This window comes from Colletotrichum destructivum, chromosome 4 (assembly GCF_034447905.1).
Source record: "Colletotrichum destructivum chromosome 4, complete sequence".
In the NCBI taxonomy this organism is placed as follows: domain Eukaryota; kingdom Fungi; phylum Ascomycota; class Sordariomycetes; order Glomerellales; family Glomerellaceae; genus Colletotrichum; species Colletotrichum destructivum.
Genome location: NC_085899.1, coordinates 2,483,179 through 2,507,770, shown reverse-complemented (window position 1 = coordinate 2,507,770; position 24,592 = coordinate 2,483,179). Strand labels below are relative to the sequence as shown.

The following is a 24,592-nucleotide window of genomic DNA, read 5'->3' as shown; positions in this document are numbered from 1 at the left end:
AAATGGGAAGGCACCATAGGTAGGTTTAACAAGAGGGTATAGCCGCATTTCTCCCCTGAACTCCTGACGAACCCTAGGAAAAATATGTCGTCGCTGTTGTTTTTAGAATCATCCCAGAGCTGATGAACCTCTGAGGCCCCGCGTTGGGCGGTGCTCCGCATTCCGTCGTATGCGGGTCGGTGCTACTTGAGCATGTCCAAAGTAAAAAGAAAGAGAAAAAGAAGCTACGTAAGTCGTTCAAGGCAAGAGGAACCACGCCGTGGGTGGAGGTGGTCGAAAACAGGCAATCTCTTGCCGCAGTGAAAGCAAAGAGTGCGTCCGCCTAGCGAACCCAGGGTGAGGTGGAGTTAGGAGGCCGTCTAGTCTTCGGTAAGGTCAATAGCCACCCGGTTGCCTTCGATCTTGACCTTTTTCCATTCTCGCTTGACGGACTCCTCGGTAAGGTCAAGCATCTCGACAAACTCTCGCTTGATGATTGGACGCCTGCCTTCTTGCTTGACAGTCGGCGAGCGATGGCGGTTCTGTAACCGGTCAGTCTTTCCTTCCTTCCTCTCCTTCTTCTTTATTTTTGGCGTGAGAGTTGGGCGATACTGACATTGATTTCGTCGAGGCGCTCAGCAGCCAATCGGCGGATTTCAGCCTCGGACAGCCCGTCGATGGGCTCAGGGCTCGGCGATCTGGGAATGATCAACTCCTTGTGCAGTGCGTCTGCGCACGAATGTCAGTCTTTTGAGTTTGATGATAGTGGAAGATTGAACGCATACCTCGGGAACGATACTTGAAGCTGAAGGCCGCGATTGGGAGATGGTCATTGAGATACTCTGCAGTGACTGAGAGTCTCTGCGAAACTACACCGCCGTCGGCAAACCTGGATCATGTAAGCAGACACGAAAAAACTACTATCAACAAGGTGAACCAGGGGACTCACGAAGTGCCGTGGGAGACAGCGCGGCCTTTCAGCGCCTTCTCCGCAATGTTGAATCCATCGCGCTGCGTCTCGTGGCGGTGCCCAGGGCCGATGTACCTCGACGGCCCGGTGATGATTATGGGGTAAATGAACACCTCAATGGTGCCCAGCAACTTTGCCCTGGTAGAGTCCGACTCGACACGGTCCTTTGCGGCATCATCAGCTGGGGCAGAGTTAGCAGGAGTGCTTTTGGCACCAGTTTGAGTCCGCGACATACTTGTGGTGACCTTGGAGAACTTGAACTTGTTCAGGCGCTCGTAACCCGAGGCGGTAGATCTCTCCCGGGAGCCATCGACTGTGTGGTCCCAGACGAAGAACGGGTTGTAGTTGTGGAACCGGGTAGCCTCACACACGACACCGTCCACACGCTTGCCATCGACGTACAGGGTTAGAGAGAATGCGTGAACGGGGCTCTCCCAGCGATGGCTATTATCAATCTGATAGCGAACGGAGAAGAAAGCGTCGTCCTTTGACTCAACGTAACTCAAGGTGCGCCAGCGGGCGTTCATGCGGTTGGCGTCATTTTCGAGGCCGTCCGGGTCGTCGTACTCAACGGCGTCCTGACCGTCGACTTGGACGGTGATCTTGACACCGGGGAGATCGTGGATGATGGCCATCTTGGACCAGGAAACGATTAGTGCCTCGCCGGATTAGGCTTCAAAAGAGAAGCTTGCTAGTGCAGGCAAGTCTGGTGTTGAGTTTACGTGGGAGGGATGAAGACGCCCTTGGTTGAGATGAACAAGAACGATACCCACGAAGATTAAGAGAAGGGAGGCAAGCGCGACCGAAGAGGTAAGTAGCTATAACTGTAGCGGGGGCTTCAGTTGAGGGTCTGGGGACGCCTTACACCAGGTTGCGCTCGCGGTGCAATTGGTTGACTCACAGCTAAAAGTGGAGATAGTCTGCCGAATTGGATGATGGCCCCCCATGTCCATGTCCCGTGCAGGATCGTCCGCCAGAACGTCGCCTAGGATGGTCACGACATGCACCCATTTCACGCGGCTACTATTTACGACTTGAGCATTCAAGCATCCGTATAACCTTCATCAAGAGCCCACCTGGTTGTGACAAACCCCTTCCCTCTCTTCGATCTCGACCCAATTTCTACACTTCAAAAATGTAAATCTCTGAACTCAGCATGGCTCAACGCAACCGTTGGAACCCTTTAGGGAGCTTTAGACTTGATGGAAGGCCGAAGACATGTTTTCGTTAAATTTAGTCTCATATAGAATGCCTACTTAATGGTCTCACCCAAAATTTCAAGAACCCTCAAGCTAAATGCCGGGAACAACTCTGTCTTAGTGCGTCCCTTTGACAGATGCCATGTTTTACGTAACATCGGTATCTTGTCGTAAAGTAACAGTAATATCTATGTCCTGAGACCATCAGTGAACATATCCTTCCCCATCCAGCTCGTAGGAAGTCACACAAGTATCCCCGATGCCCGACAACGCAACCTAGTTGGTTCTTGACGTGTTCCCATCCCAGGACTTCTGCCTAACACACGAGTCTGAGAATGCAATATTGGTTAAAGATTATATGACCTATCCAGAATAATCAAAGAAGTAATCCCCGCTTTGAATTCTGTTCTCTGCTTCCTTCCCAGGTAGGTAGGCAAAGTCGGGTACCTACTGCTCTTCCCAGCCTTATTAGCCGACTAACTTGACTTCCTGCTCCTCGTACTTATCTTCTTGATCCTTACTTCTTACAAATACGTCACTCGGGACTCTGCTTACCGACTTTCTTCTCCCATTCCACACTCAGACTTTGATTTATGATCTTTCTCATTCGGCTTTCCGTTCGGTTTGCTCCCACTTGCGGTACACTTGCGGGACGTTCACATCTAGCGACCATGGCGGTCATCGACAGTCTTCCGGAGGTCGACATCTCGATTCGTATCAATGGTTCGGAGACCGGCTGCGCCGAATACGACGACTGTTACCCACCGCATAAGCCGGCTGGGGCTGGGCCTGCAACGCACAAAATCTCCAAAATCATCGAAAGTCAAGACAATGCAGTGTTCAAAGTTCACTATGAGATCCGGAATGCTCGCCAATGGATCGTAGGAACTCGAGGTCTTTCAGTAAAAAGTTACATTGACGGCAACATGGTAAGCCATCGCTGTTTGCTGGAGCACCATATTCAAGATGAAGCCGCACGAGGATGTGTAGAGGAAGTCATTACCAACTCAACCAACTCCGGCATGGCAATGCTGAAGCTTTTCAGCTTCGCAGCTATCAAGAAAAGTATGCTTATAGTAGAACGTTTCCCAGATGCCGTGTGTCGTAACTGATCTTGTGCTTAGTGGAAGAGTGCGGCGCTCGCGTCAATGAGGACAGGAACCTCGCGGAACATCTTGGCAACATCGAGATCGTCATATCCCTGTCCAAGGTTTTGAGACAGATACCTTTGAAGCCGTTTACAGTGAATACAGAGACTGAGTTCGCGGAGAAAGCTTTGAAAGGCAAAGACTTGACGCATTGCACTAGGTGAGTCTCAGGATGTTCTATCCACGTTGCTTAGGCGTCCTAACTGTTTCCGAATAGTTTCTTGGATGATCGGGAAGTGTTTAAATGCCCCATCTTGGAAGTCGATAATCTTGGCGCTCCTCTTGCCCGATTCACCTTCCGATACAGATCCAGGGCCATTCTCCAAGCCGAGGGAATCATTCCCCGCGACCCTTCCCCTGAGCCCTTGCACAAACCTCAAACTCAGAGTATTGCCGATCTTCCCCTATCTGAGATCCGGAGACTCGCCCAAGAGCGTCTTGACCAGCTTGTGAGTCGCCTTGGAGCACCCTCTTCGAAGCTACTGACACCTCTCTTAGGCCAAATGCAAGAAGGAGGATGAAGCCACTGTGAAGCGGGAGGATGAAGCCACTGTGAAGCGGGAGGATGAAGCCACTGTGAAGCGGGAGGATGAAGCCACTGTGAAGCGGGAGGCAGAAGAAGACAACAATCCCCGCCCACGCAAGGTCTACAAGAAGGACAAATATGAAACCATCGATCTAACCGGTTCTTAGGCCTTCCATTTTAGACTACTTTTCGCATCATATTGGGATATCATAGATAGCTGGAGGTATTTTAGCGAGTTGCTTGCGACGGGATAGTGTCGTTGAGCTCTTTTTCCGAGCTTACCCTGAATAGGACACAAAAGAATAAAGTTAATGGAACATGAGATTTTCTGGCTTCACGATGTTTTGTTTAAGTTATCGAGTGCCATCCCATGTGTATGGATACACGATAAAAGAAACTCATTTACGTATGGTCTTCTCGGTCTTTTCAATTTTGACAATCCGTCGGGTCAAACTTCTAAACTGCAGCAAGGAAACGATTTCGGCAAATGATATTCTCATCGAGTTATCATCCAAAAGCCTTCTTTGTCACCAGGCGCCGAAGAATCTCTAGGGATTCAACTTGGGCAACAGCCATATGTCTTAGGAAGAAATGCTACATCATGGGAAGCCATAAACCGCGGTCTGGCCCAGTTGTTGCATTGTCTGCTGACGTCTCCTTGGCAACATGTCGTGCTGACGATTTAATCAGCATACGTCGGACCGGGTTCGGCATTCTGAACTAGTGACCAAATTGTAGGCAAGTACTTACTTACAAGCAAGTTGTAGGGGATGACATGCTGATGTACCCTTTGACCTCGAGGGGGCTGCTGCACTTGTTCTGGCTACATGTAAGTAATTAAGTGAACCAGGGAGAAGAATAAACAGGTAGGTGTACGAGTGATTTCTGTATGTTCTATCCGTACTTATGCTAATGCAAAGGTGCTCTTCCGTGCGTTGTGGCACAACCCCCTACCTTTTTCTCGCCCGTCCGGTTGGGCAAGTCCTTCAGCAAACCGGTATCATCTTTTTTGAACCAAACGTAGTCCACGATCGAGAAGTTCTGACTGTCACAGTCTGTTCATCATATCCACTCCCGCTTCAGGAACCTCAAAATTGTCCCAGTTGGTCTTGGTGAACGAAACCAAGAATGCCCCGTCGTCATCCAACGATTCATCCTTCACGATTGGCTCACGCTCTCGCAGCTTACATCTCTAGTAGCCGCCCGTGAGATCGATAGCCTCGTGTCCGCTCCTCATCTTGATGATTTTGTAAGGCCGCACCGGCTGCTCGTCATTCTGGGTGAGGTCGCAGTAGTCGTCGTAGGTGCGCTTTTTCAAACTCGGCGTCTGGAGTTTCTCATCCTAGAGAACATGTTAGCCAATGTAGTGACATTAGCGCCTGTTTCTTACTCTCAGCTGTCTAAGCCTCTCTCGGGCAAGACGCTCAATCTCATATTGATGTAGATCCTCGAAACGCGGAACGGTGTTGGGTTCGTCGAAGCGGACCGACCTGCGCTGAGGCATTGGCTCTGGACTAGGGGTGCGAGGAATAATTTCCTCAATCCTTAAGGCCTCTGTACACAAGTCAGTCCACTGCTTTCCGAAGTGGTGCCAGCGGTTCACTCGCCCTTCGATCGGTACTTGAAGGTGTACGTCGCGAGGAGTGCTCCCGTGGCTGTCTTGAGAGAGTTGTAACGGGGCGGGCCTCCAGGAAGTCTCTCCGGAGCGGTGAAACTATTTATCTGGTAAGAAGGAGAAGTCCGGAGATGGAATGCAACTGACGAGGTTCCGTGGTAGATTGGGCGGCCTTTGAGTGCCTCCTCAGGAATCAGGAAGGCATCCACAGCTGGCTCGCGGAAGTCTCTCTCGAGGTTCCTGCGTCGTCTGCGGTTGGTCATCGCAGAGGCTTTTCCAAGCTTGACCTTGACCTCTATGATGCCAAGGTCGCGGGCTCTGCGGAAATCGCCGTGAGTGGGCTCGCCGTCGACTATGCGCGATGTCAGTATGTGTCGCTTCGAGACCATAAAAGATAAGGACTGAATAGTGGATATTTTACCAGTAACGATTGACTGGAACTTGAATCTGCTTTCGACCAGAGACGAGCGGTCCTCGTTGGGATGTTTTCTCGAGGAGAAGGTAAACTGCCAATCACCTCGGTTGAAGTCCTTGTTTTGACAGAATCTCTTGCCCATAAAGATCCCATCAATGTAAAGGAAGAAGAGAAGCCCGTGTTCGTTGTAGACCCAAGGGTCGATCGAGGGCTCATCTTTGACATTGACGTGGATACAGAACTCGGTACCCTCTTGACTCTCGACATAGTTTCGAGCAACACGCTCAACCCCTCCGAGGTACCGCTCTTTGCGGTAGGGGTTCGGATCGGGGTGCTCATCAGCACATCTGAATGAGTTGTTGAGTTGGACTGACACGTCGACAGCTGGTAGAGTGTCAATGATTGCCATTGTCGGAGAATGGTGCGCCTGTCTTGACACAGACGTGCTGCCGAACAAAGTTGGCGTGCCTGTATTCACACCTCAGATGGGGCTGAAAATAAAAAGACAAAAACAGTACTACTTGAAGGAATGGTTCCAACAGGTACTTGGAGGGATGGGCTGATGATTCGAAATAGCCAGGCTGTGGTTGATAAACAGATGACAAAAGAGACAAAAGGCCTGGTGGTGGAAATAAAAGAAACAAAGCCAGGAGTAGAAGAGAAAGAAAAGAATGGCCTGAAGAAGGACCCTAGAGTTTGGGCAAGTACAGAATCAACTGAATCTTTGAGGCAAGTGCGCCTTCCATCCATCCTTGAGAAGATGCGTTAAATACAGCCTGAAGGGCACCTCCTGCCGTTTGAGGAATAACATGTCAATCCCATGATGTATATATGCAAATAGCATGTGCTTCTTCTACCACTAATGGAAACATAAAAAGAAGGTCAAAAGAGATTTCTTGTAGTAGAAATGGGCTGTTGAATGGCAATAATTCATAGTCTGCTTTAGAAGCTGAATGAGCATGAGACACAAGGTCGCTGTGTAAGTGGAAAAACCGAAGTCGTGAGCGGGGTACGTACCCTGACCGATGCACCCGTTGAATTTCAGTGGGTCAGCCTGCTGAGGTAAGGCGCCGAGGTGACTGGGACGCTAGAACTGCGAAAGGAAACGGGGATGTGGACTCAACCCCTGCATCGCTCGCCGAAGGGGGCCCCGTCCGACTCGCAGCGACGCTGGAGCTAGCCCAGCTCGCTCAAACCTCCCGTCTCCCGCCAACTCGGAAACCCATGACGTTCAATGCACCTGTCAGGACTCGTTGTCCATCACTAATCCACGGATACAGACGCGACGATGGTTGATGCCAGACATGTGATGCCCAGCTGATTTGTTTGCAACATCATTCAATCCTTTCCCCTCACCTCTTCGCTCCTCTCCTCTCCTGTCCGACCCGAACCGAGGAGCGCCATCATGTCTCCGTCTCCAGAGGCCTCCAGCAACATTCGAGTCTTTATCCGCTGGCACGACCAAACCGTCTTTGCCGGCGAGGAAATCAAGTGCACCATCACCTTCAAGAACATTGCTCGCGATTCTTCCCAACCACGACAGCCCCAGCGACTCGCACCCCCCGACCGGCCTAGGCAAGTCTCGCCGCTGCTGCGAGGCAAGCCCAGCACCGGCCTAACCCCGCCGAACTCTGCTCAAACCCGCGGTCACCGATCCGCCCTATCCCTCAACGTACCGGCAGCCCAGTCGCGTAGCCGCGCAGGCTCGATACCATGGCCCTCATCACATCCCCCTAGCGCCCTCGAAAATCGTGGCAACGGCCACAGGAAGTCCGTCTCCATTGTGTCAATTGGCTCCACAAGCACAATACCCGACGACAACCAGAGCAATGCCAGCTCTGTGAAGGCGCATCGGCCTGCTCGCGGCCACGCGCGAGCTTCCAGCCTCCAGATAGTCCCTCGCGGAGCTGCTCTGGGTCTGGGGCTCACCGCGCCTCAGTCTGGTCAGTCGTTTGGCCCCCTATCATGGCGCACACTCTGAATGCTGACACAATGTAGCATCACCAAGGCACATTAGCTCGCCTTTGTTCAATTCAACTTCCGCTTCCGACACACCTTCTGCGACCTCGCGATCCTCCACGTCACCGAATACCCCCAGCGCGGAAGGCACACAACGCCCCGTGAGATCCCCCAACAACGCGCTGGCGGAATTTCGGTTCCCAATGGTCCAGTCTCCGGTATCAGATACCCAAAGCACACCTATAGCAGAACATCACGACGGGCTGCTGAGCCCGAACTCCGAAGTGCCTCCGAGCCTCGCTATACGATCCAAAGATGGCATCCCTACCAACTATAACGAGCATGCGACTCCGGCCATGCGTATACTGTCAACGACAAGTATGGGAGGTGGCACACCGCGTAGCAGTGGGGAGTTTTACTCGATGAGCAACAACTCGACAGAGACACTGGCTTCTGAGTACCCAATGCAGCCCACAAGAGGTCCGATGCGGCCGCCGCACTTTCGACGGTCTTCAAACCTCGCATCCCACCATCCAAAGCAACCGGAGTCGTTGATGATGGGTTACGCCCAGATCCAGGGCTCATTCACCCTCGACGGTTCACTAATCAACCTGGGCCCCTTTGAGCAAGTCAAACGAAAGGCTGTCGTAGGCGGCCAAGGAGGTGGTGTTATTGGAGTGGATTCTTCGAAGCGGGACAGTGGACTCCTTCGAAATTTCGGTTGGGGAAGCATCAGCAACTCGATTGGGGAGTTGCTTGGAGCCGGCGAGGTCAGCAGCATCAAAGACATGCGTGGCATCGCGAGCTCCAAGTCCGTCCCGCTGCTCTCGACTCCTCAGTCGATTCTCTTCGTGGATCTGAACCTTGCTCCGGGAGAACATAAAGCTTTCGAGTACTCATTTCAGCTCCCCAAGGGACTGCCACCGACACATAAGGGAAAGGCGGTGAAAATCTCATATAACTTAGTTATAGGCACGCAACGAGCAGGCGGCTCCAAAGAACAGCAAGTACGCTCCGTCGAGATACCCTTCAGGGTGCTGGGTAGCGTGAACAACTACGGAGAGATCTTAGGCCACGACCTCATGAACCCCTACATTATCCTCCGCGACCAGGCAAAGATCAAGGCCGTCGATAAGCTGTCGACACTCAACGAGATCAAGAAGCTGAAGACGCCGGTAGCGGATACGACCATCAACGACTTCCTCATCTACGTCGACGAACTTCTCACGAGACCGCGTCAAGGTTCTAGCGCAGGCCTGCTCTCCCCCACAGCGTACCCGGGGTCTCGACGTCCATCGATGTTTGAAGAAGCCACGACCGCCACGGAGGCCATCAACCTGGCCATCATGCGTAGTAATATGGCATCTGAGGGCCAACAAAGTCCCAATCGTTTCGAGATCGCCCGCAACGGACAGCGCGTCGGCGTTGTCATGCTCACGCGCCCCTCGTACCGTCTAGGTGAACCCGTTACTATGGCCATCGACTTCACCGACGCCGAGATTCCCTGTTACGCAGTCCACTCGTGCTTGGAGTCCGCTGAACGAGTCGAGCCCCATTTGGCCATCCGCTCGGAGGCCTCCATTCACCGCGTGACGCGCAAAGTCCACGTTTCCGCCTCGGAGGCGACCCTCTACTCGCGAAGGATGGTCTTCACGCCAACCATCCCTATTAATGCGACGCCCGAATTCGTCACGACGGGCGTGTCGCTCGAGTGGAAGATCCGCGTCGAGTTTGTGGTGCCGAGCCAGGAGACGGAGCTCGAGCGCGAGGCACCCAGCACGCACCCGCTGCTGGAGGAGATATCACGGGACGAGCGGGGAGGCCTGGTCCTCGTGGCCGTCGAGAACCTGGCATGCGAGAGCTTCGAGGTGGCGGTCCCGCTGCGGGTATACGGTGCCGTGGCGACGGGGCTGGAAAAGCTGGAGAGGGACGACGCGCTAGAAGAGGGCCTTGTGGTTTGACCGACCCCGACGCCTGAAAAGGTGCGGATGCTCTTCACCACGGCGGCGGGTTTCGGCGGATTCCATGTAGAACAAGCAGGTTCACTGCGGCGTTGGATAGAAAATCCTTGTTTTTATAACCAACTTTCCCTCCCCTTTATTTCCTTTCTCTATTTTTTGGAACACGGCAACATGTCAAACAAAACCACAGAACTCTTCCAGGAGGCGGCAGTCTAGTCTGGTTGGAAGCAAGGGGCGCCGGCGAGGGGCGCATCCTTCTACTTCGGCCTGTACATAATCCAATACGAATGAACATGACGCGCGGCCGGCTCAGTGGGCTCTACGGAGCAGACATCAGACTTTGCATCACGACTCCAGGACGGTGAGGATGTGAATGATCAAAAAACGGGCGAGGCCTCATCGTGTAGTAATGGTACCGGCGTCCGTTGTTTCCACAAGACAAATATGAAATTAACAGGAGCGCCAACCGTTGGGGGGAAATGCAGGAAACCCAAGCAAGTATGTTTACTCAAAAATCCAAGACACGAGGGAGAAGAAGAAAAGGTAATTCCAACGTCTGGGTCAATCTCTTTCCCCTTTCCCCCTTTCCAAATCCACGCGCTATCCATGGCAGTTCGTCCCCAACCTTCCGTCATCCCCAATTTCCTATGTCCCCGCTACGCTGTCTGCTCCCCATTGTGTCCTTGGGCAGACCAAAATAACAAACTCCGTGCTCCAGTTCGCCTCCGCCACTTCGTCCGACCCCCCCCTGTAGCGGGATCTGTGTTCTTGTAATTGAAAAGAAAAGGAAAGGTTTCACTCCCGCTCTGCTGCCGCTGCTGTTGTCTCGAAGACTGAGTAGAATAAATATTGAATGCGGCGAGTAAAATAAAAGTTGGGTTCTTGCGTTGCCCCCAATCCGCCTGAATTATCCCGGAAGTCCAGCATGACTGGATTACGTCGAAAAATCGGCCGGGCTTCGTGCTGTAGGTGATAATATGTCGGTCCAACCCCGAAACGCCGGGTACCCATATCCAGATGACGCCGTTATGTCCAGCAAGTGTTGTACAGTTCGGTAAAATGCAAACGGTGTAAAAATACAATGAGTGTGTTATGATGATGATACTGTAGAGTTTGTTTCGCCACCGGCCGTGCCCGGTCGCTGGGAGAGGAGAACCTCTTCTCGCTCCTCGCTTGGAGTGGTGACCTCTCTCGCCTGGAAGGTGTTTCGCAACTTCTCATCGAGCATAGAAGCCAGACGCTCCTCGTACTGATCAAGGAGGCCACTGAGAAGTGCGGTGTCGTGCATGGCTTTAGTCCTCGTGGCCCGTTCACCAAGCGCGGCGGCCGTCAGTCGCAATTCTTGTTCGAGCTCGAAAATGACGTCTTCGCTGAGAGGGTCCGCGGATGAAAGCTTTTTTCTGTACGCCCTCAGCGAACGGCAGGTCTGTTCGGTGGCCATGTTGAGGCTACCAAAGCCGCGCAGGTTCGGCGAGCTCTTTTTCGGCGGCAGGCCCAAGGACGGAAGTGAGGGTCGCCTAGACGCTCTAGACTTCGGGCTGATCGGTGGGCTGCCTGACTGACTGCCGGAAGACCGCCGCGACGGGGTATCCCCGGCGAGCGGGCTGCTTTGCATAGCCGTCTTGGGCGTGCTGACGCTGTTGCTCAAGCCATACCGCGACGTCCGCCTCCGAATGGTTCTAGGAGGCGATCGACGACCCCCTTGTGCAGAAGAGGGCCGCTGGAACTCGGCAAGTTCGGCTTTTGAGAGTACGCGCCTCAGTGGTGGTCTGGCAGCAGCAGATCCGTCTTTCATGGGCGACGGGTCTCTGCTAATCGAGGACGGCGCAGCGTCTTCGCCTTCTATACCCCAGAGCATCACAGTGCCATCCGATCCGACGCTAATGACTCTCTGAGAGCCATCATGATCGTCAGTCAACGTAACGCCGTTAATGGCTTCCGTGTGTCCCCATTCTCTGTCCACAAACTGGCCAGAGTGAGCATCGTACAGACGCACGGATTTGTCTGTGTTCGATACGCCCAGCAAAACGCCCGAGTCTTTGCCGGAAGGCTGACTGAAGATCAGTGAGTCCATTATGGCTGTTTCATATCCGCCTTCGTCAACACACTTGAAGCAGTTGAGAAGCTTGCCATTGGAGAGATCGTACTGGCAGACCGAGCGGTCCAACATGGAGACGAATGCGGTTCTGTCGTCCAGACCCAGTGCAAAGGACGTCGGCGCTGCCTTCAGGATGTTGGTCCGCGAGGGGAGAGCAGCAATTTCGTCAACATCCTCCTCCTTGCAGACTATGTCATAGACTTGCAAAGTCCTGTCGAGAGAGCATGTTATGATTTTGTCCTCTGCGGGAATGAGAGTTTGTACGACTCTGGCGGCGAACTCGAGCGTTTGGTAGTGCCGAAACTCTCCGGTTGATGAGCGGTGGAACAGCTGTACTGTCCGGTCCCTGCCACATGTCGCCAGCAGAAACTTGTTGTCGTCTTCGTAGATGGTGATATCCTGGCAGTCCGAAGAATGCGCCTTCGTCTCAAGCAGACACTCCTTTGTCGACAAGTCCATGATTCTGAGGACTCCAAACTTGTCGGCTGCTACAAGCATCTTCCCAGCCCTGGTGGCTCGGACCACGTTGAGCTGATTGACCGGGTCCATCTCGTTCTCAGGGATGGCCTGTTCGATGGGCACATCGAGCGAACACTTGATCCTACCTTTCATGTCCCAGAAGATGACCTTGCCAGAGCCGGACCAGGTGAAGAAATCTGCGTCTTGGTCGTTCGGCTTTGCCAAGGTCTGAATACCAAGAATCTGATCTCCGTGGCCCGGTATGGAAACGTGGGAGGGGTCTTCTTCGTTCTTCCCTGGCAGGTAGCTGGAGCTCCATATATCGACGGTGTGCTTCTCATCGATGGTGACGAGGTTTTCTGTGAGAAAGCCCATGGCTACCAACCCAGACGGCGCCACGCTTTGGGAAAGCACGCTATCCGGAAGGCTGTCCAGTACCGCTCTCACATTAAGCGTCGCGACTTGGCCTGCCTTTCCTGATAGGTATGCGGTAGCATGCCTGATGGTGATAGAGGTGATAGGGAAGTCTACATTGAGACACTTGATGAGTCTCGTTTGTTTTCCATCGTCCTCCACCATGCACACGTCACCGGCCTCGGAGCAGATAATGATGTTCGTTTCGTCGACCACGGCCGCGCAACTGAAGGATGCTTCAAGCAGTGAGCCGAGAAGCACGTTGCGCCCGTTAAGAAGTCTCTGGGGCGGCTGAGGGGTGGAATTGGCCTCGTTGAACCTAGACTTTGACGGAGAGGTCGACTGGGGTTCCTCGACTCGCCATATCTTGATGTGCCGCACACCGAGCGTCACCAGGCTGTTACCCATCCACACCATTCCCTTAATAGTGGAAGTGCATCGATTTTGTTGGTACAGCTTAGCGGCGCCCGTACGGGGGTCGATTCTCCAGATGAAAAGGAAGCCGTCGTTGGAAGTGCCCAGAGAAGCAAGCCATCTGGTATCGGACGACCAAGCCACCACCCTCACGCCGAAACCATGCTCGCTAAGGGAAACCAAGGGCACATCGGACGATGCATCCTCGAGGTTAAAGATAAGCACGCGCGGAGCGTAGCCAGTCTCGCCAACGGCTAGATATCTTCCGTCGCGGCTCAGCGCCAGACATGTCGCCGCCTTGATGCGCTCACGGCTCGTCCATGTCGAGCTTGGCGAGTCGGACCAGCTCTGCGACTCGCGGATTCCAGCCGCGACCCGGTTCCTACTGTCGTTGGCCTTGGGCGTCGATGGTGCCGAGTAGTTGTTCGACAGGGACGCGGAGCCATAGACGGGAGTGGCGGTCGGGCGGGCGCGGTAGAAGCGCTGGGCGTAGTGCTCGCCGTCGACGTCGACAACTACAACAGCGCCGCCGGCGATGTAAGCGAAAGAGGAGTTTACGGTGTCAAAGCCCGTAGGCGAGGCACAGGTGGTGCCGATCACCCGCTTGAGAGAGAGGCGGGACTCATGGGGGAGGCGTCCGCGGAGGGGGGTTCGAGAGGTTGGTCGTTGAAGATAAGGGGAATTACCCGGCGTCAGTTTGAGCCGATTCGTGGGAGTCGCGTTCATTGTATTGCCATTGGCTCGCGAGCGTCGCAACGTTGTGGAATTATGAGGTGAAGAGAATTACGGAACAGAGGTCACCCAAGTAGATGACGTGATGGAGAAGCGTATGTAAGAGGAAAGAGCGTATGTCAGGTCTGTTGTCTTCGTCGTCGACAGAAAGAAAGAGGCAGGAAGGAATTAACGTAGGCGCGCCGAGCGACGTAGGTCGGAAAGAGAAAAGTAGAGAGAGTGTGTGTGACCGGTGAGGTCGCTGGCTGGCGGTCTGTGTCTAAGAGGATGGAAAGCTGTGAGAGCAAGGTCAGTATGAGAATGTCTTGCTCAATTGGCCGGGACAGTCAATTGTGCACCAAAGACGACAACGTACAGTGACATCAGGCAGGGCGTCGTTCCCCAGAACCTGCAAGAATTAAGGTGAAAAGAAAAGATGACGGCAGTTATCCGAGCGTGGAAGAAGAGGAAAGAACGCGATGTGCCGAAAAGGTGAAGAAGAGGTTTGTGGCCGGGCGGGTTTCCAGCGACCGGACCTGGATGGGGCCAGGGTTGGAGCCGGTTGGACGAAGGAGGAGGTGCCGGGAAGTGCCCTGGTCTGGGGCGGCAGCTTTGCGAGGAGTGGGTGCGGGCGCAAGATGCCTGTGCTGTGTGCTACAGTGTATCCGTACTGCGTCTTCCTCTTCTTCCTGGCCCTGCGCTGGAAGAGGAGGATGTCGGGCCTGTAGTAAACTGTTGGTCGCAGAGCTCGTAGCTGCGGCAGAATGGGGGTGATTAGGAGTAGAAGGAGCTGGGAGTGGAGGAGGGCAGGCGTGGGAAGCTCATGCAGCAACGGTTGATGATGGCGGAAGGAGGAGAGCGCAGAGAACTTAGAAGGCAGCGGCGAGCGGGGGTGGTCAATTGGCAAAACTGGGCCCGTTTGCTCTTTTCTGAGCTGAACCCTGCCAGTCCGTTCCCAAAACGGGCATCCCAGCCCACCAGCTGGAGGGGTTATTGAGGGCGGTCTGGCCCGAGAGACCCAATCACAGTCCTGGTCACACGCCAAAGGCCTTGGGGATGGTGGTGAGGTTCTCCAGCAGTGATGACCGTTCTTTTCTCTCTCTGCATTTGGTTGCTCGGTGCGCTGTGCTGTTGATGCAACGACGAGAACAAAGGAATTCTTCGGCGGCATGTCTCACAAACGCCCGGCGGGGAATCACCATCCCGCATTGCGTTGCTCAGCATTGCCATCATTGTGGTGGGAATGAATTTCCACAATGGTCTCAGTTTCCTCAGATGGGCGTCGGCCATCATTTCATCCCGCAAGAAGTCCAACCCCCAGCCGAGACCAGACCATCCGTCATCAAGCGTGTCTCTCTTCCCTGGTCCATACGAATGCAGTATCAGAGTGATCCACCATTCTTCCCTTCCCCAAGTCCTCCTACGACCGCCAGTCTCCAGAAGTCCAGACGCCATCACCGGTGACCGGAAACCACCCCTGTTCGACAAAAGAAACAACATCAAAACGTCCGCCATCAAACCACACGCTCCCACAAGAGGCCCCGACATCAGAACGGTTGCACACACACTCACATACGTCCTCGGAGAAAAGGACCCTGGCATCTACCCGTCTGACAGCGCACGCGCTCGCGTGCATTCGACCGTGGCATATTTCTCCGGACACCGTTTTTTTCACCAAGTCCCGTCTGAGCGTATCGTTGATACTTGTCAACCGTGCGCCGCTACCGCCGGGAGGACGAGTCGGTCGTGCCTCGTGAAATGAGATGTTGCCAGGGCCCCTGTCGCACTTCAATGCATCGTCTTTCTCTTCTCCACTGCTCTCGACGTCAACGTCGGCAACGGTTTGACCGCCGATGTCGTTGGCTTGCGGGTTGATCCGATATCACCCCCTGAAGACCCTGGTACTGCGTGTTGCTCCTTGATGATATCTCCAGTGAGCACGACCTCGATATCAACTTTTGGTTCTCTCGCCATCCCATCCCCTTAGCCATAAGAACGCACATCAACGACAAAATCAAAACGCCAGTTCCATTGACCTCGAACCTACGCTACGGACAAAGGCCTCGCTAATCGACCAAACTATCGATGGATGTAATTACACCCTCCGAGATGATCATCGTCACATTACCAACCCAACCTTAAATAACACCCCGCCCTCGTAAATTTCGTATCCCAGCAGCCAGCCGCCGGCTCGTGGTCGTTTTTTCTTTTTTCCCTTTCTCCGGGTATTCTGTGGATGAATACAATCTTCGCTCGTCCCCTTTAGCAACAGCCCCCCCTCCTTCATAACAGATTCTACGCCATCTCGCCGTCGATGGCTTCGAACAACGCAATCGGCACACCATGTCCTGGCGCGCCGACGATCTCCGCCTTCAGGAATTGCGCGTCCCAGTCGCCACGGTACTCGATCTTCTCGAACCTTTGCAAGATTCGGACCACTGCTCTTGTGTCAGCAACCGTTCAAAAAACTGCGCCATGCCTCTCATTTTGACGCATTGACCGCCAAAAGAGGGCGCAGAAGGTCGGGAGGGTGTTTCACTCACTCGTATAAGCCATCTCTGTGTTGGCAAAGTTCTGCCCGACGCAGATTCTAGGGCCGCCGTTGAACGGCACGTACTGCCACGGCTTCGGCTGCCAGTTCTCCCACCTCTCGGGACTGTAGATAGCCGGGTCCGCAAACGTCTCGGAAACCTCAGGGTACAGGTCCCGTCGCCTTTGCATTGCGAGCGTGCTGTACACCACCGAGTCGCCCTCGATCACAGCGATGTCTGGCGCACCATTCTTCCCAGGCAGCGTCGTCGTCGTCAGCGCCGAGCGCACGTTGAACGGCACCGCTGGGTACAGCCGTAGCGTCTCCTGAAGGCAGTTGGTCAGGTACTTCATGCTCTTCAGGTCCTCGTACGTAGGCGCCCGCCTCGGCCCCACTGTCGTCAGAATCTCGTTGCGGAGCTTGGCGTAGGTGGCCGGGTAGTGCGACAGCTCATACAGGGTCCACGAGAGCGTCGCCGCCGTCGTGTCGCGCCCGGCAAGGAGGATGGCGACGAGCTGGTCGCGAATCATCTTTGGGTCGCGCGTAAAACGGGCGATGTTGTGAAGGAAGGTGAAGTCCTTGTCCGACTTGGAGAGTTTCTCGAGCTCCGAGGGCGGCAGGGCGAGTGCCTCTTGGATGAAAGGGTGAATGAACTCCTCAATCACCTTGATGCCGCGCTTGTACTTGCCATGGGGCAGAATGGTTTCAAACGGCCTGTCAATGTGTCAGGTGAAGACATCCGACCATCACCGTACTGGGGTACTCACGCCATGATGGTGTAGAACATCTGATAGCTCTGAACCTCGTTGAAGGCATGCGCAAAGTGGTGCTTCGGGCTGTTCTGCACGTCAGTATCATTTCCCACCAGCCACAGACACTCTCCATCCACTCACTTTCCGAGACTGTTGACACTGTGCCCAAGCAGGAAATCGGTCGTCACGTCGAGCGTCATCCGGTAGAACAGGTCCGAGATGTCAAATGTCACGCCGGACGCCGGGAACTTCTCGATCATGATGTTGGTCCACTTGTCAAAGATGGCAAGGTCGCTAACCCGGTCCTTGATGAACATAGGCCGGATCAAGCTCCGGTTGTCCTGCCACGTCTTGCCGTCGGTGGTGAAGATGCTGTCACCTAGGAACGGGGACCAGACCTGGTGGAACATGAAGCCCTTTCCAAAGTCCGCAAACTTGGAGGTGAGAATCGTCTTGATGTGCTCCGGCTCCCTGGTGATGAGGAACCGGACCTTGTTTGTGAAGCTGATTTCGGCCGTGTTCGGGCACTCGGGTGTGGCGACGCTGAAGAGAGTGTTGAAGCCCTCGAGAAGTTGGTGCTTGAGCTGGTAGCGGCCGAGCTCGAGGAACACCGGGATCGCTTTGCACTATTTAGCTGCGGCTCTTAACGTAGAGGGGGGAGGTCCATGGTAGCTACCTGATATCGGGTTGGACGCGATGACTGGCGCTCTCACGCCGCCCGATCTGCTGATATGGTACTCGGCCCTGGCCCTGTAGAAGACCAGAAGTAGGACGAGAGCCCCGAATAACGTGCCCGCGAAGTAAAGCGGGCTGACGGCCGTCAGGTTCTCAAGAAGGCCCATCTTGGATGAAGTGAAGTGAAAGTCGAGTTGAGTTCCCTGTCAACTACACTAATTACAACAATACTTAGGTATGACAGGTGTCTCCGGGAAACACGTAGGTAAGGTGGGGGGATCTAAATGTATAAAAGGAATCCGAATGGGAGCTCAGAGCAGAGTGAATGTTGCAGTTGACAGCTCGCTGACGCATCTGCCCTTGTAGGCTAGGCGCAGGCGAGAGAGAGGCAGGAGCAGACATCGTCTTAACTGAGCTGTTTCGATCAATCACCGAGCGGCACATGTAAAGGTTGCTTCTGCTCAGGCCGCGGCTAGTGTCGACCCTCCTCCATTTGGGTTGATGCCTCCTCTGGCCACCTACGTTTGGACATGGTGGCCATCATCCCGAGATGCGGAGGCTATTAGTCAGTTGACTTTGGCTCTGCATCGCGATCGAGCGTTCGAAACGGACCCACAAGGGTATTGCATGCAAGTGCGGCTGTCTAGAGGGGGAATGAGGCCACCAAGTCAGTGCTGGCCGCCCCAAGTAAGCTGCCCGTCCCTTCCGATAAAACGACACTTGCAACGCAAAGATGGGTGAGCTGAGGTGAGCTGGAAAGGCGGGGGGGTCCGCCAAGCCTCCCGCATGACACTCTCCGTTGCGTCCAAACGGCTTCTGATGCGAAAGGCCGAATCGCTGATCGGGGCGCGTCTGGTTCCCCTTTTTTCAAGCGATCCTAAGGGCGGACCGCCGGTAAAAACAAACTGGCCGGAACGGAGGTTGATGTACACAGAGAAGACGATGATGGAACATCGATCAATTGATATGTAGTAAGTGAGTTAGTAGATTGTATTTGGGCAAAATGCAAAAATGAGAGGACCGACCGCGATTCGAACGCGGGGCCTAGAGATAGGTTGCTGCGGAAGCTGCAATCTCTCGCTCTACCACTGAGCTATCGATCCGACTCAGGTTATTGGATGGAAATGAATGCGTGAATCATGATTTATGTATCTATGACGCGACAAACGTTCCTTTCCCATGTTTCTGTCCTCCCCATAGCTCCCTGGACGGACTCCACATGGCGGGAGATCACGACCAGGTTCAGCTTCGAGAGCCAGTCGGCGATATTATCTCCACATGCCAAGTTGCTTGGTGCTGAAGAACGCATTCACGACGTTGTGTGTCGAACAGCTACGGTCCCCGTCACGATTACCGTCACGGATTCCGTCACGGATTCCGCGGATATCCAGCCCTCCCGACAGCGATGGTCCGATAAAAATTTGTGAGGCAAAAAGCGCATTCCAGCTCAGGCGGTGTTGCGTCAAACTCGGATGGGTCACAGCGTGGCTTATTCCATTTCAAGCCCAGATTCTAATCTGCAACGCCCCCTTTTGACTTGTCAATCATATCGAACCTGTCAAATCCCTGGCCCGTATCTCTTACTACTACTGCTGCTACATCGTACATATGGTGGCACGGACGACCAGGGAAACGATGTCGCGCTGCCACAGCCCTCGGAAGAACGATAAGACTTCGTTTCCCTTTTGAAACCGGCCGTCAGTCCCAAGTTGCCAGTCCCATCAGCGTTCGTCTTTTGAGTAAGTTGCCGACCGGTGTGATTGATGAGACGAGGTGATTTGTCAGTGGGGCAAAAAAGAAACAAGACTTCTTTCGGGTACAATTGGCAAAGAAGATGGATCCATGGCGACGACATGCCTGTGACAATGCCGCAGACTTGTTCACAGTTCTAGCATCCCCGCAGCCACTTCTGGCATTCGGTTGGCGATGAACGACGTCGAGAAAATGTGTTGCTCGTCCGTAGACCAGTCCAACTGGCGCAGCTTAGCTAGATAACCCCGCTTCTCCAGGTTATACTGAGTTCAATCAACCCCAGGAAGAGCAAGCTGAGCATCTCAGGATGGGAAATGGTCATTAACGGGTGATGGGACGACTCGAACAAGCGGGGTTAACTACGCGAGGCCGCTCCGCATTGCATCACCTCCTCCTCGTCCGGTCGCTCGATGGATGGCTGACAGCTGTGTCGTTATTATTGAAGAAGCACGCATGGCATTGTTCTCTGGCTCGGCATTCCGGCTGCCCTACTCCTACACATTGAAGTAGTGTTTGGGTTCTCAGCGTTCGAATCTGAGGCGAGCACACGGCTTCTCTGCATAATTTTAAGCCCATTTCGGAGGGGTAGAATTGCCTTCTCGCCAGATTTGCTCGTCTCGTCGTCTGCGTATTGCCTGTCGAAGAACCTTCCGGTCTTCCGGGGTCATTGCTGAGGTTGGGCTGCCCGAACCACATAACTGAATGGCGCGAAACACACAGAGCATGCCGGCAGCGTCAGCACGCAGATCTCCGCTCGTCCATGGAGGAGCCGCACCTCCGGAGCCCGGGAAGAACCCGGGCGTCAGCAGACAATGGGATCCCAGAACATGGTGCGTCGCACAGTGTTGGGGGTTCGAGGAGCAGGCGGAGAGAGTCGACCGAGGGCGGCCTCGAGCTGCAGAAGCTTCCCCACAAAGCCAGAGAGAGCAAGATAGGATCAACCGTTTGCGTGAAAAGGGTGGCTATTCTTATTCGAATGCGGGGAATAATAGATGGGGGGAGCGTTTGAGAATCGCGGGGTCCCGCCAGTAGGCGCCAGGCTTGTGGACGACTAACGACTATGCCGGACGCAGTGGGAGTCGTCTGCGTCAGGAGCTTGGATCATGAAGCTCCCTTCGAGCGAAGGTGTGGAGGCGGTTTCTTATTACCGGAGGAGGTGCAAAGGACCTTGTATGTAACGCAGCGGGATCCGGCGGCGGATATAGACAGTTGCACGCAGCCGACGGCGCAGTATGAAGGACGAATGATTGGTGACGGGGGATGGGGAGAATGTGGAGAGATGATTCCCGGCAGCCGTGGTCGCAGTGTTCGGCTTGCGGCTTCCATTGTGACTTGTTTATCAATGGTGTGCTCCATAAGGTGCATCATATTGGGCTGGGGTTGGTTGCGAGGTGCATGATCCGCCGGTCCCGCTCTGGGCGAACGGAGGGGAAGTGTGTGAAGCTATTCGCAGCCACGTCCCTGCGACTTCGGGCCGTGGCTCGTGCGGTTGCCTCTGGGGTCAAGTCAGAGGTACTGCCATTCCCCCATTCCCCGATTCATCTATTGAAGGACCGTGTTATTGGGTTCTCTAATTGACTGTTGATCGGTTTCTCTCGTAGACAAACGCTGGCGCTGGCGGAGTGAAATGCCGACGTTGAGATACGGGGGCATATCGGAACGGTAAGGCGAGTGGCCTGTTTTCGGTGTCGACGGCGGTGGCGTCTCGCTTTCAGTAAGGCCATTCAGATGCCGAGAGATTGCGGCGGCGGGCGCCAGTGGGATGGAGGGGCGTTATGTCCTGTACCTAAGGTACCTACTCAGATACCACGCAGGCTGTAGCCGATCTCCACTAGAGCTTGATCGACGCCTGGAGCGGGCTAGCTGCCTAGTGCGTGCGGCATGTTGGAGAGGTGGTCACTGACATCCATAATACCTACGTAGGGAGGCATGATCTAACTTGCTCGTGGTTTCCATTTACAAGTCACTCAAGCAATACAGAGCAGTCTCTTGGATCAATTAGGTAGAGAAAGAGAGGACCCGAACATGGATCCAGGATCTCCCGTAATGGGGGATGGGCATCCCGTGGCGCCGTTTCTGCTGTCTGGTGATTCTCCATCTCCAGCCCAGAATCTTGTGCTTGGCCGGGTGCTTCTTTGGCCCTACAGCGCAAGAGCTTGTTTGGCGACATCAGAACATGCAATTCATCAGCCACGTCTCACGACCATCTTGATTTGTAGTGGCATGGGCAGCTGGATACCAGATACCGCTCCTGGTCTCCATCGCCCTGATACTCGCCGTCACTCTCGGTCTCGTATCTGTCATATCAGATCAGGTCCGCCGATCCAGCCAGGACCAGACATAACGCAGGCAGAGTTGGCATGGGACGACAGGCGCAGCTACCAACCAAGCCCAATCCAATACCTCGGCGACGTCCGCCCAACATTGACCACACAAAGCCAGCTGAGGTTCCAAGAACCGGAAGTAGAGGAGCCATGCCGAAGTCCCAACAAGGCCTGTGGGTCCACTCTCCCACGCTCACATCTGCTAGTGTTGCTGCTGCGGATGAAGTCCACTCCCCATTCCCCACTCCCCTCGACGTCGCTCTTAGCGACTTGCGCTATGCTTCGACTTCAACTGTCAACCCACAACTCGGCAGGTGGAGCTTCTCGGGCTTCCTTCGTCAATCCCCCGTCCCATCTTGTGTCTTCGGGTCAACATTGATGGATGGCATTAAAAACGCATCTCATGGACATCGCTTGTACCTAGCCTGGTATTTGAGGGAGCACCGCGATACTTCCTCCAACCTGGGACTACTTGCAAGTGCAGGACTTGGGACGTGCAGGAGGTGCATCCAACCGGCATCCATTCAATCCCAAGCCTGTCCTGTACACTCTTCGGGCAACTCCTCTTCTCCAACGCTTCCGCAGAGTTGATTGACGTGCGGTGATCCGGCTCACGTCCGACCCGGCCAGGGTCTTGGCCTTTGGGGTGTACGGCTGTGCGTCTCAAACTCTCCCTGCCACTGTGAGGGGTAACAGCTCCGTTGACTGCGGTTCCTGGCCTGTCGTCAACATCATACGTTTTTTTGCTTTAGCCTTGTCCAGTGGATGCACAGTCGGCCCTGATACTACGCCTCACCTCATCCTTTCCCCCGTCTTGTCCTTACCTTGCCCATTCTACCCTATTCTCTCGCTTCTATGCCTTACTCGACTTGATTCGACGGGTGCATCGATGTAGCTCGGCCAGGCCGTCCATCCCTGGCACGAACCGTCCGCCACTGTACCGCGCTCTCTCCAACCCCTGCACCCTCACTTATACTCCCGGATCCTGTCCTTATGGGCTCGTCCAAGATGTTGCTCTCGTCTCTATATAAGGCCTACGTTGCCATACTCTTTATGCTCGTCTGATGAGATCAAGCGATCCAAGCTCAACAGTCTTCCATCTTATACACCAATATCTCTTCCTAGCTCTCAACAGGAAAGCCCCATCTCTTCTTCAGTGACCTTTCAATACCACAGACACCAGTAGCCATAATGTCGGCCCCCGAGATCCCAACCGAGCAGTGGGCTCAGGTCATTGAGAAGACCGGTGGACGTATGCCGCACCTTGTCACATGGCAACCGCACTTCCGTATCTGACGCGATGTTTCCTAGCTGCCATCTACAAGAAGATCCCTGTCCAGAAGCCTGCTTCCGATGAGGTTCTGATCAACATCAAGTACTCCGGCGTCTGCCATACCGACCTGCACGCCATGATGGGCGACTGGCCCCTGGCCACCAAACTCCCGCTGGTTGGCGGTCATGAGGGTGCTGGTGTTGTCGTCGCTCGTGGTGAGCTTGTCAAGGATGTCGAGATTGGCGACTACGCCGGCGTCAAGTGGCTGAACGGCTCTTGCCTTGCCTGCACCTTCTGCCAGGACGCCGACGAGCCCCTCTGCCCCCACGCCCTCCTGTCCGGCTATACGGTCGACGGCAGCTTCCAGCAGTACGCCATCGCCAAGGCGGCCCACGTCGCCCGCATCCCCAAGGACGTCAGCCTCGAGGCCGTCGCCCCCGTCCTCTGCGCCGGCATCACTGTCTACAAGGGACTCAAGGAGTCCGGAGTCCGCGCCGGCCAGTGGGTCGCCATCGTCGGTGCCGGCGGCGGCCTCGGCTCCCTGGCACTCCAGTACGCCAAGGCCATGGGAATCCACACCGTCGCCATCGACGGCGGCGCTGAGAAGGGCGAGATGTGCAGGAAGCTCGGCGCCACAGAGTTCGTCGACTTCACCACCTCGACCGACCTCGTTGAGGATGTCAAGAAGGCTACCCCCGAGGGCCTCGGCCCCCACGCCGTCATCCTCCTCGCCGTCAGCGAGAAGCCCTTCCAGCAAGCCACCCAGTACGTCCGCGCCCGCGGCACCGTCGTCTGCATCGGCCTGCCCGCCAACGCCTACCTGCGCGCCCCCGTCTTCGACACCGTCATCCGTATGATCACCATCAAGGGCAGCTACGTCGGCAACCGCAAAGACACTGCCGAGGCCCTCGAGTTCTTCCGCCGCGGCCTGATTAACGCCCCCTTTAAGACCGTTGGTCTGAGCCAGCTCAACGAGGTCTTTGACATGATGAAGAAGGGTCAGATCGCCGGCCGTTACGTCGTTGACACCAGCAAATAAGCCGTTCTTCCTGGCCGAAAAGGGGGGTGTTTTGCGTCGTGTAATAAGAAAAGGCTGGGGAGTATCTCTGAGCTCGCAAAAAGTCTGAACGGTGGCAGTTGGTTGCGATTCACGGCGGACGTGTGGGCGATTTCATGTCTTTTATCGGATTGTTTTCTTTGAAAGAATGCCTATTACCTGGGAGAATGGGCGGTGGGAGTTTAGCGTGTATGATATGCCAATCTCGTTTTATACTCTATCGGAAACAAGCATCAAGTAATAACGCTGAAATGGCTCCATGACCCTGCCTGTGACGTTGGTGCTCGCCAGTGACGCTTGACATTGAGATTGAGCTATAGAAACAGTCAGGAAGAGTTTGCCGTCACCTATGGATAACCAT

General features: G+C 54.5%; 7 protein-coding genes across 7 annotated transcripts; 3 read left to right on the top strand and 4 right to left on the bottom strand.

Moving 5' to 3' along the window:
- Position 1: 1 nt before the first annotated feature.
- CDEST_06653 (uncharacterized protein) lies at positions 2-1,739 on the bottom strand. The gene is made up of 5 exons (XM_062922812.1): positions 1,185-1,739; positions 929-1,130; positions 765-868; positions 596-708; positions 2-521 (listed from the first exon to the last, which is right to left on the bottom strand). Exons 1-5 carry the CDS (start codon positions 1,582-1,584, stop codon positions 360-362), a joined length of 981 nt encoding a protein of 326 aa, XP_062778863.1. The 5' UTR covers positions 1,585-1,739; the 3' UTR covers positions 2-359.
- Positions 1,740-2,819: 1,080 nt separating this feature from the next.
- CDEST_06652 (uncharacterized protein) lies at positions 2,820-3,989 on the top strand (the record flags this gene model as incomplete). The annotated part of the gene is made up of 4 exons (XM_062922811.1): positions 2,820-3,213; positions 3,273-3,456; positions 3,514-3,745; positions 3,861-3,989. The coding sequence occupies 4 exons, from the start codon at positions 2,820-2,822 to the stop codon at positions 3,987-3,989; spliced, it is 939 nt and encodes a 312-aa protein (XP_062778862.1).
- A 1,025-nt stretch (positions 3,990-5,014) lies between these two features.
- CDEST_06651 (uncharacterized protein) lies at positions 5,015-6,699 on the bottom strand (the record flags this gene model as incomplete). The annotated part of the gene is made up of 3 exons (XM_062922810.1): positions 5,581-6,699; positions 5,213-5,536; positions 5,015-5,164 (listed from the first exon to the last, which is right to left on the bottom strand). Exons 1-3 carry the CDS (start codon positions 6,259-6,261, stop codon positions 5,015-5,017), a joined length of 1,155 nt encoding a protein of 384 aa, XP_062778861.1. The 5' UTR covers positions 6,262-6,699.
- Positions 6,700-7,007: 308 nt separating this feature from the next.
- CDEST_06650 (Putative reduced growth phenotype protein) lies at positions 7,008-10,685 on the top strand. Its single transcript, XM_062922809.1, has 2 exons — positions 7,008-7,795; positions 7,851-10,685. The coding sequence occupies exons 1-2, from the start codon at positions 7,258-7,260 to the stop codon at positions 9,770-9,772; spliced, it is 2,460 nt and encodes an 819-aa protein (XP_062778860.1). The 5' UTR covers positions 7,008-7,257; the 3' UTR covers positions 9,773-10,685.
- A 1-nt stretch (position 10,686) lies between these two features.
- Positions 10,687-14,641, bottom strand: CDEST_06649 (Putative WD40/YVTN repeat-like-containing domain superfamily). Its single transcript, XM_062922808.1, has 2 exons — positions 14,245-14,641; positions 10,687-14,164 (listed from the first exon to the last, which is right to left on the bottom strand). Exon 2 carries the CDS (start codon positions 13,881-13,883, stop codon positions 10,863-10,865), a length of 3,021 nt encoding a protein of 1,006 aa, XP_062778859.1. The 5' UTR covers positions 13,884-14,164; positions 14,245-14,641; the 3' UTR covers positions 10,687-10,862.
- Positions 14,642-15,886: 1,245 nt separating this feature from the next.
- On the bottom strand, positions 15,887-21,163 carry CDEST_06648 (Putative cytochrome P450). The gene is made up of 5 exons (XM_062922807.1): positions 17,827-21,163; positions 17,292-17,769; positions 17,166-17,234; positions 16,412-17,112; positions 15,887-16,306 (listed from the first exon to the last, which is right to left on the bottom strand). Exons 1-5 carry the CDS (start codon positions 17,990-17,992, stop codon positions 16,164-16,166), a joined length of 1,557 nt encoding a protein of 518 aa, XP_062778858.1. The 5' UTR covers positions 17,993-21,163; the 3' UTR covers positions 15,887-16,163.
- A 1,189-nt stretch (positions 21,164-22,352) lies between these two features.
- Positions 22,353-24,490, top strand: CDEST_06647 (Putative alcohol dehydrogenase, zinc-type, GroES-like superfamily, NAD(P)-binding domain superfamily). Its single transcript, XM_062922806.1, has 2 exons — positions 22,353-23,153; positions 23,213-24,490. Exons 1-2 carry the CDS (start codon positions 23,093-23,095, stop codon positions 24,211-24,213), a joined length of 1,062 nt encoding a protein of 353 aa, XP_062778857.1. The 5' UTR covers positions 22,353-23,092; the 3' UTR covers positions 24,214-24,490.
- Positions 24,491-24,592: the final 102 nt, after the last annotated feature.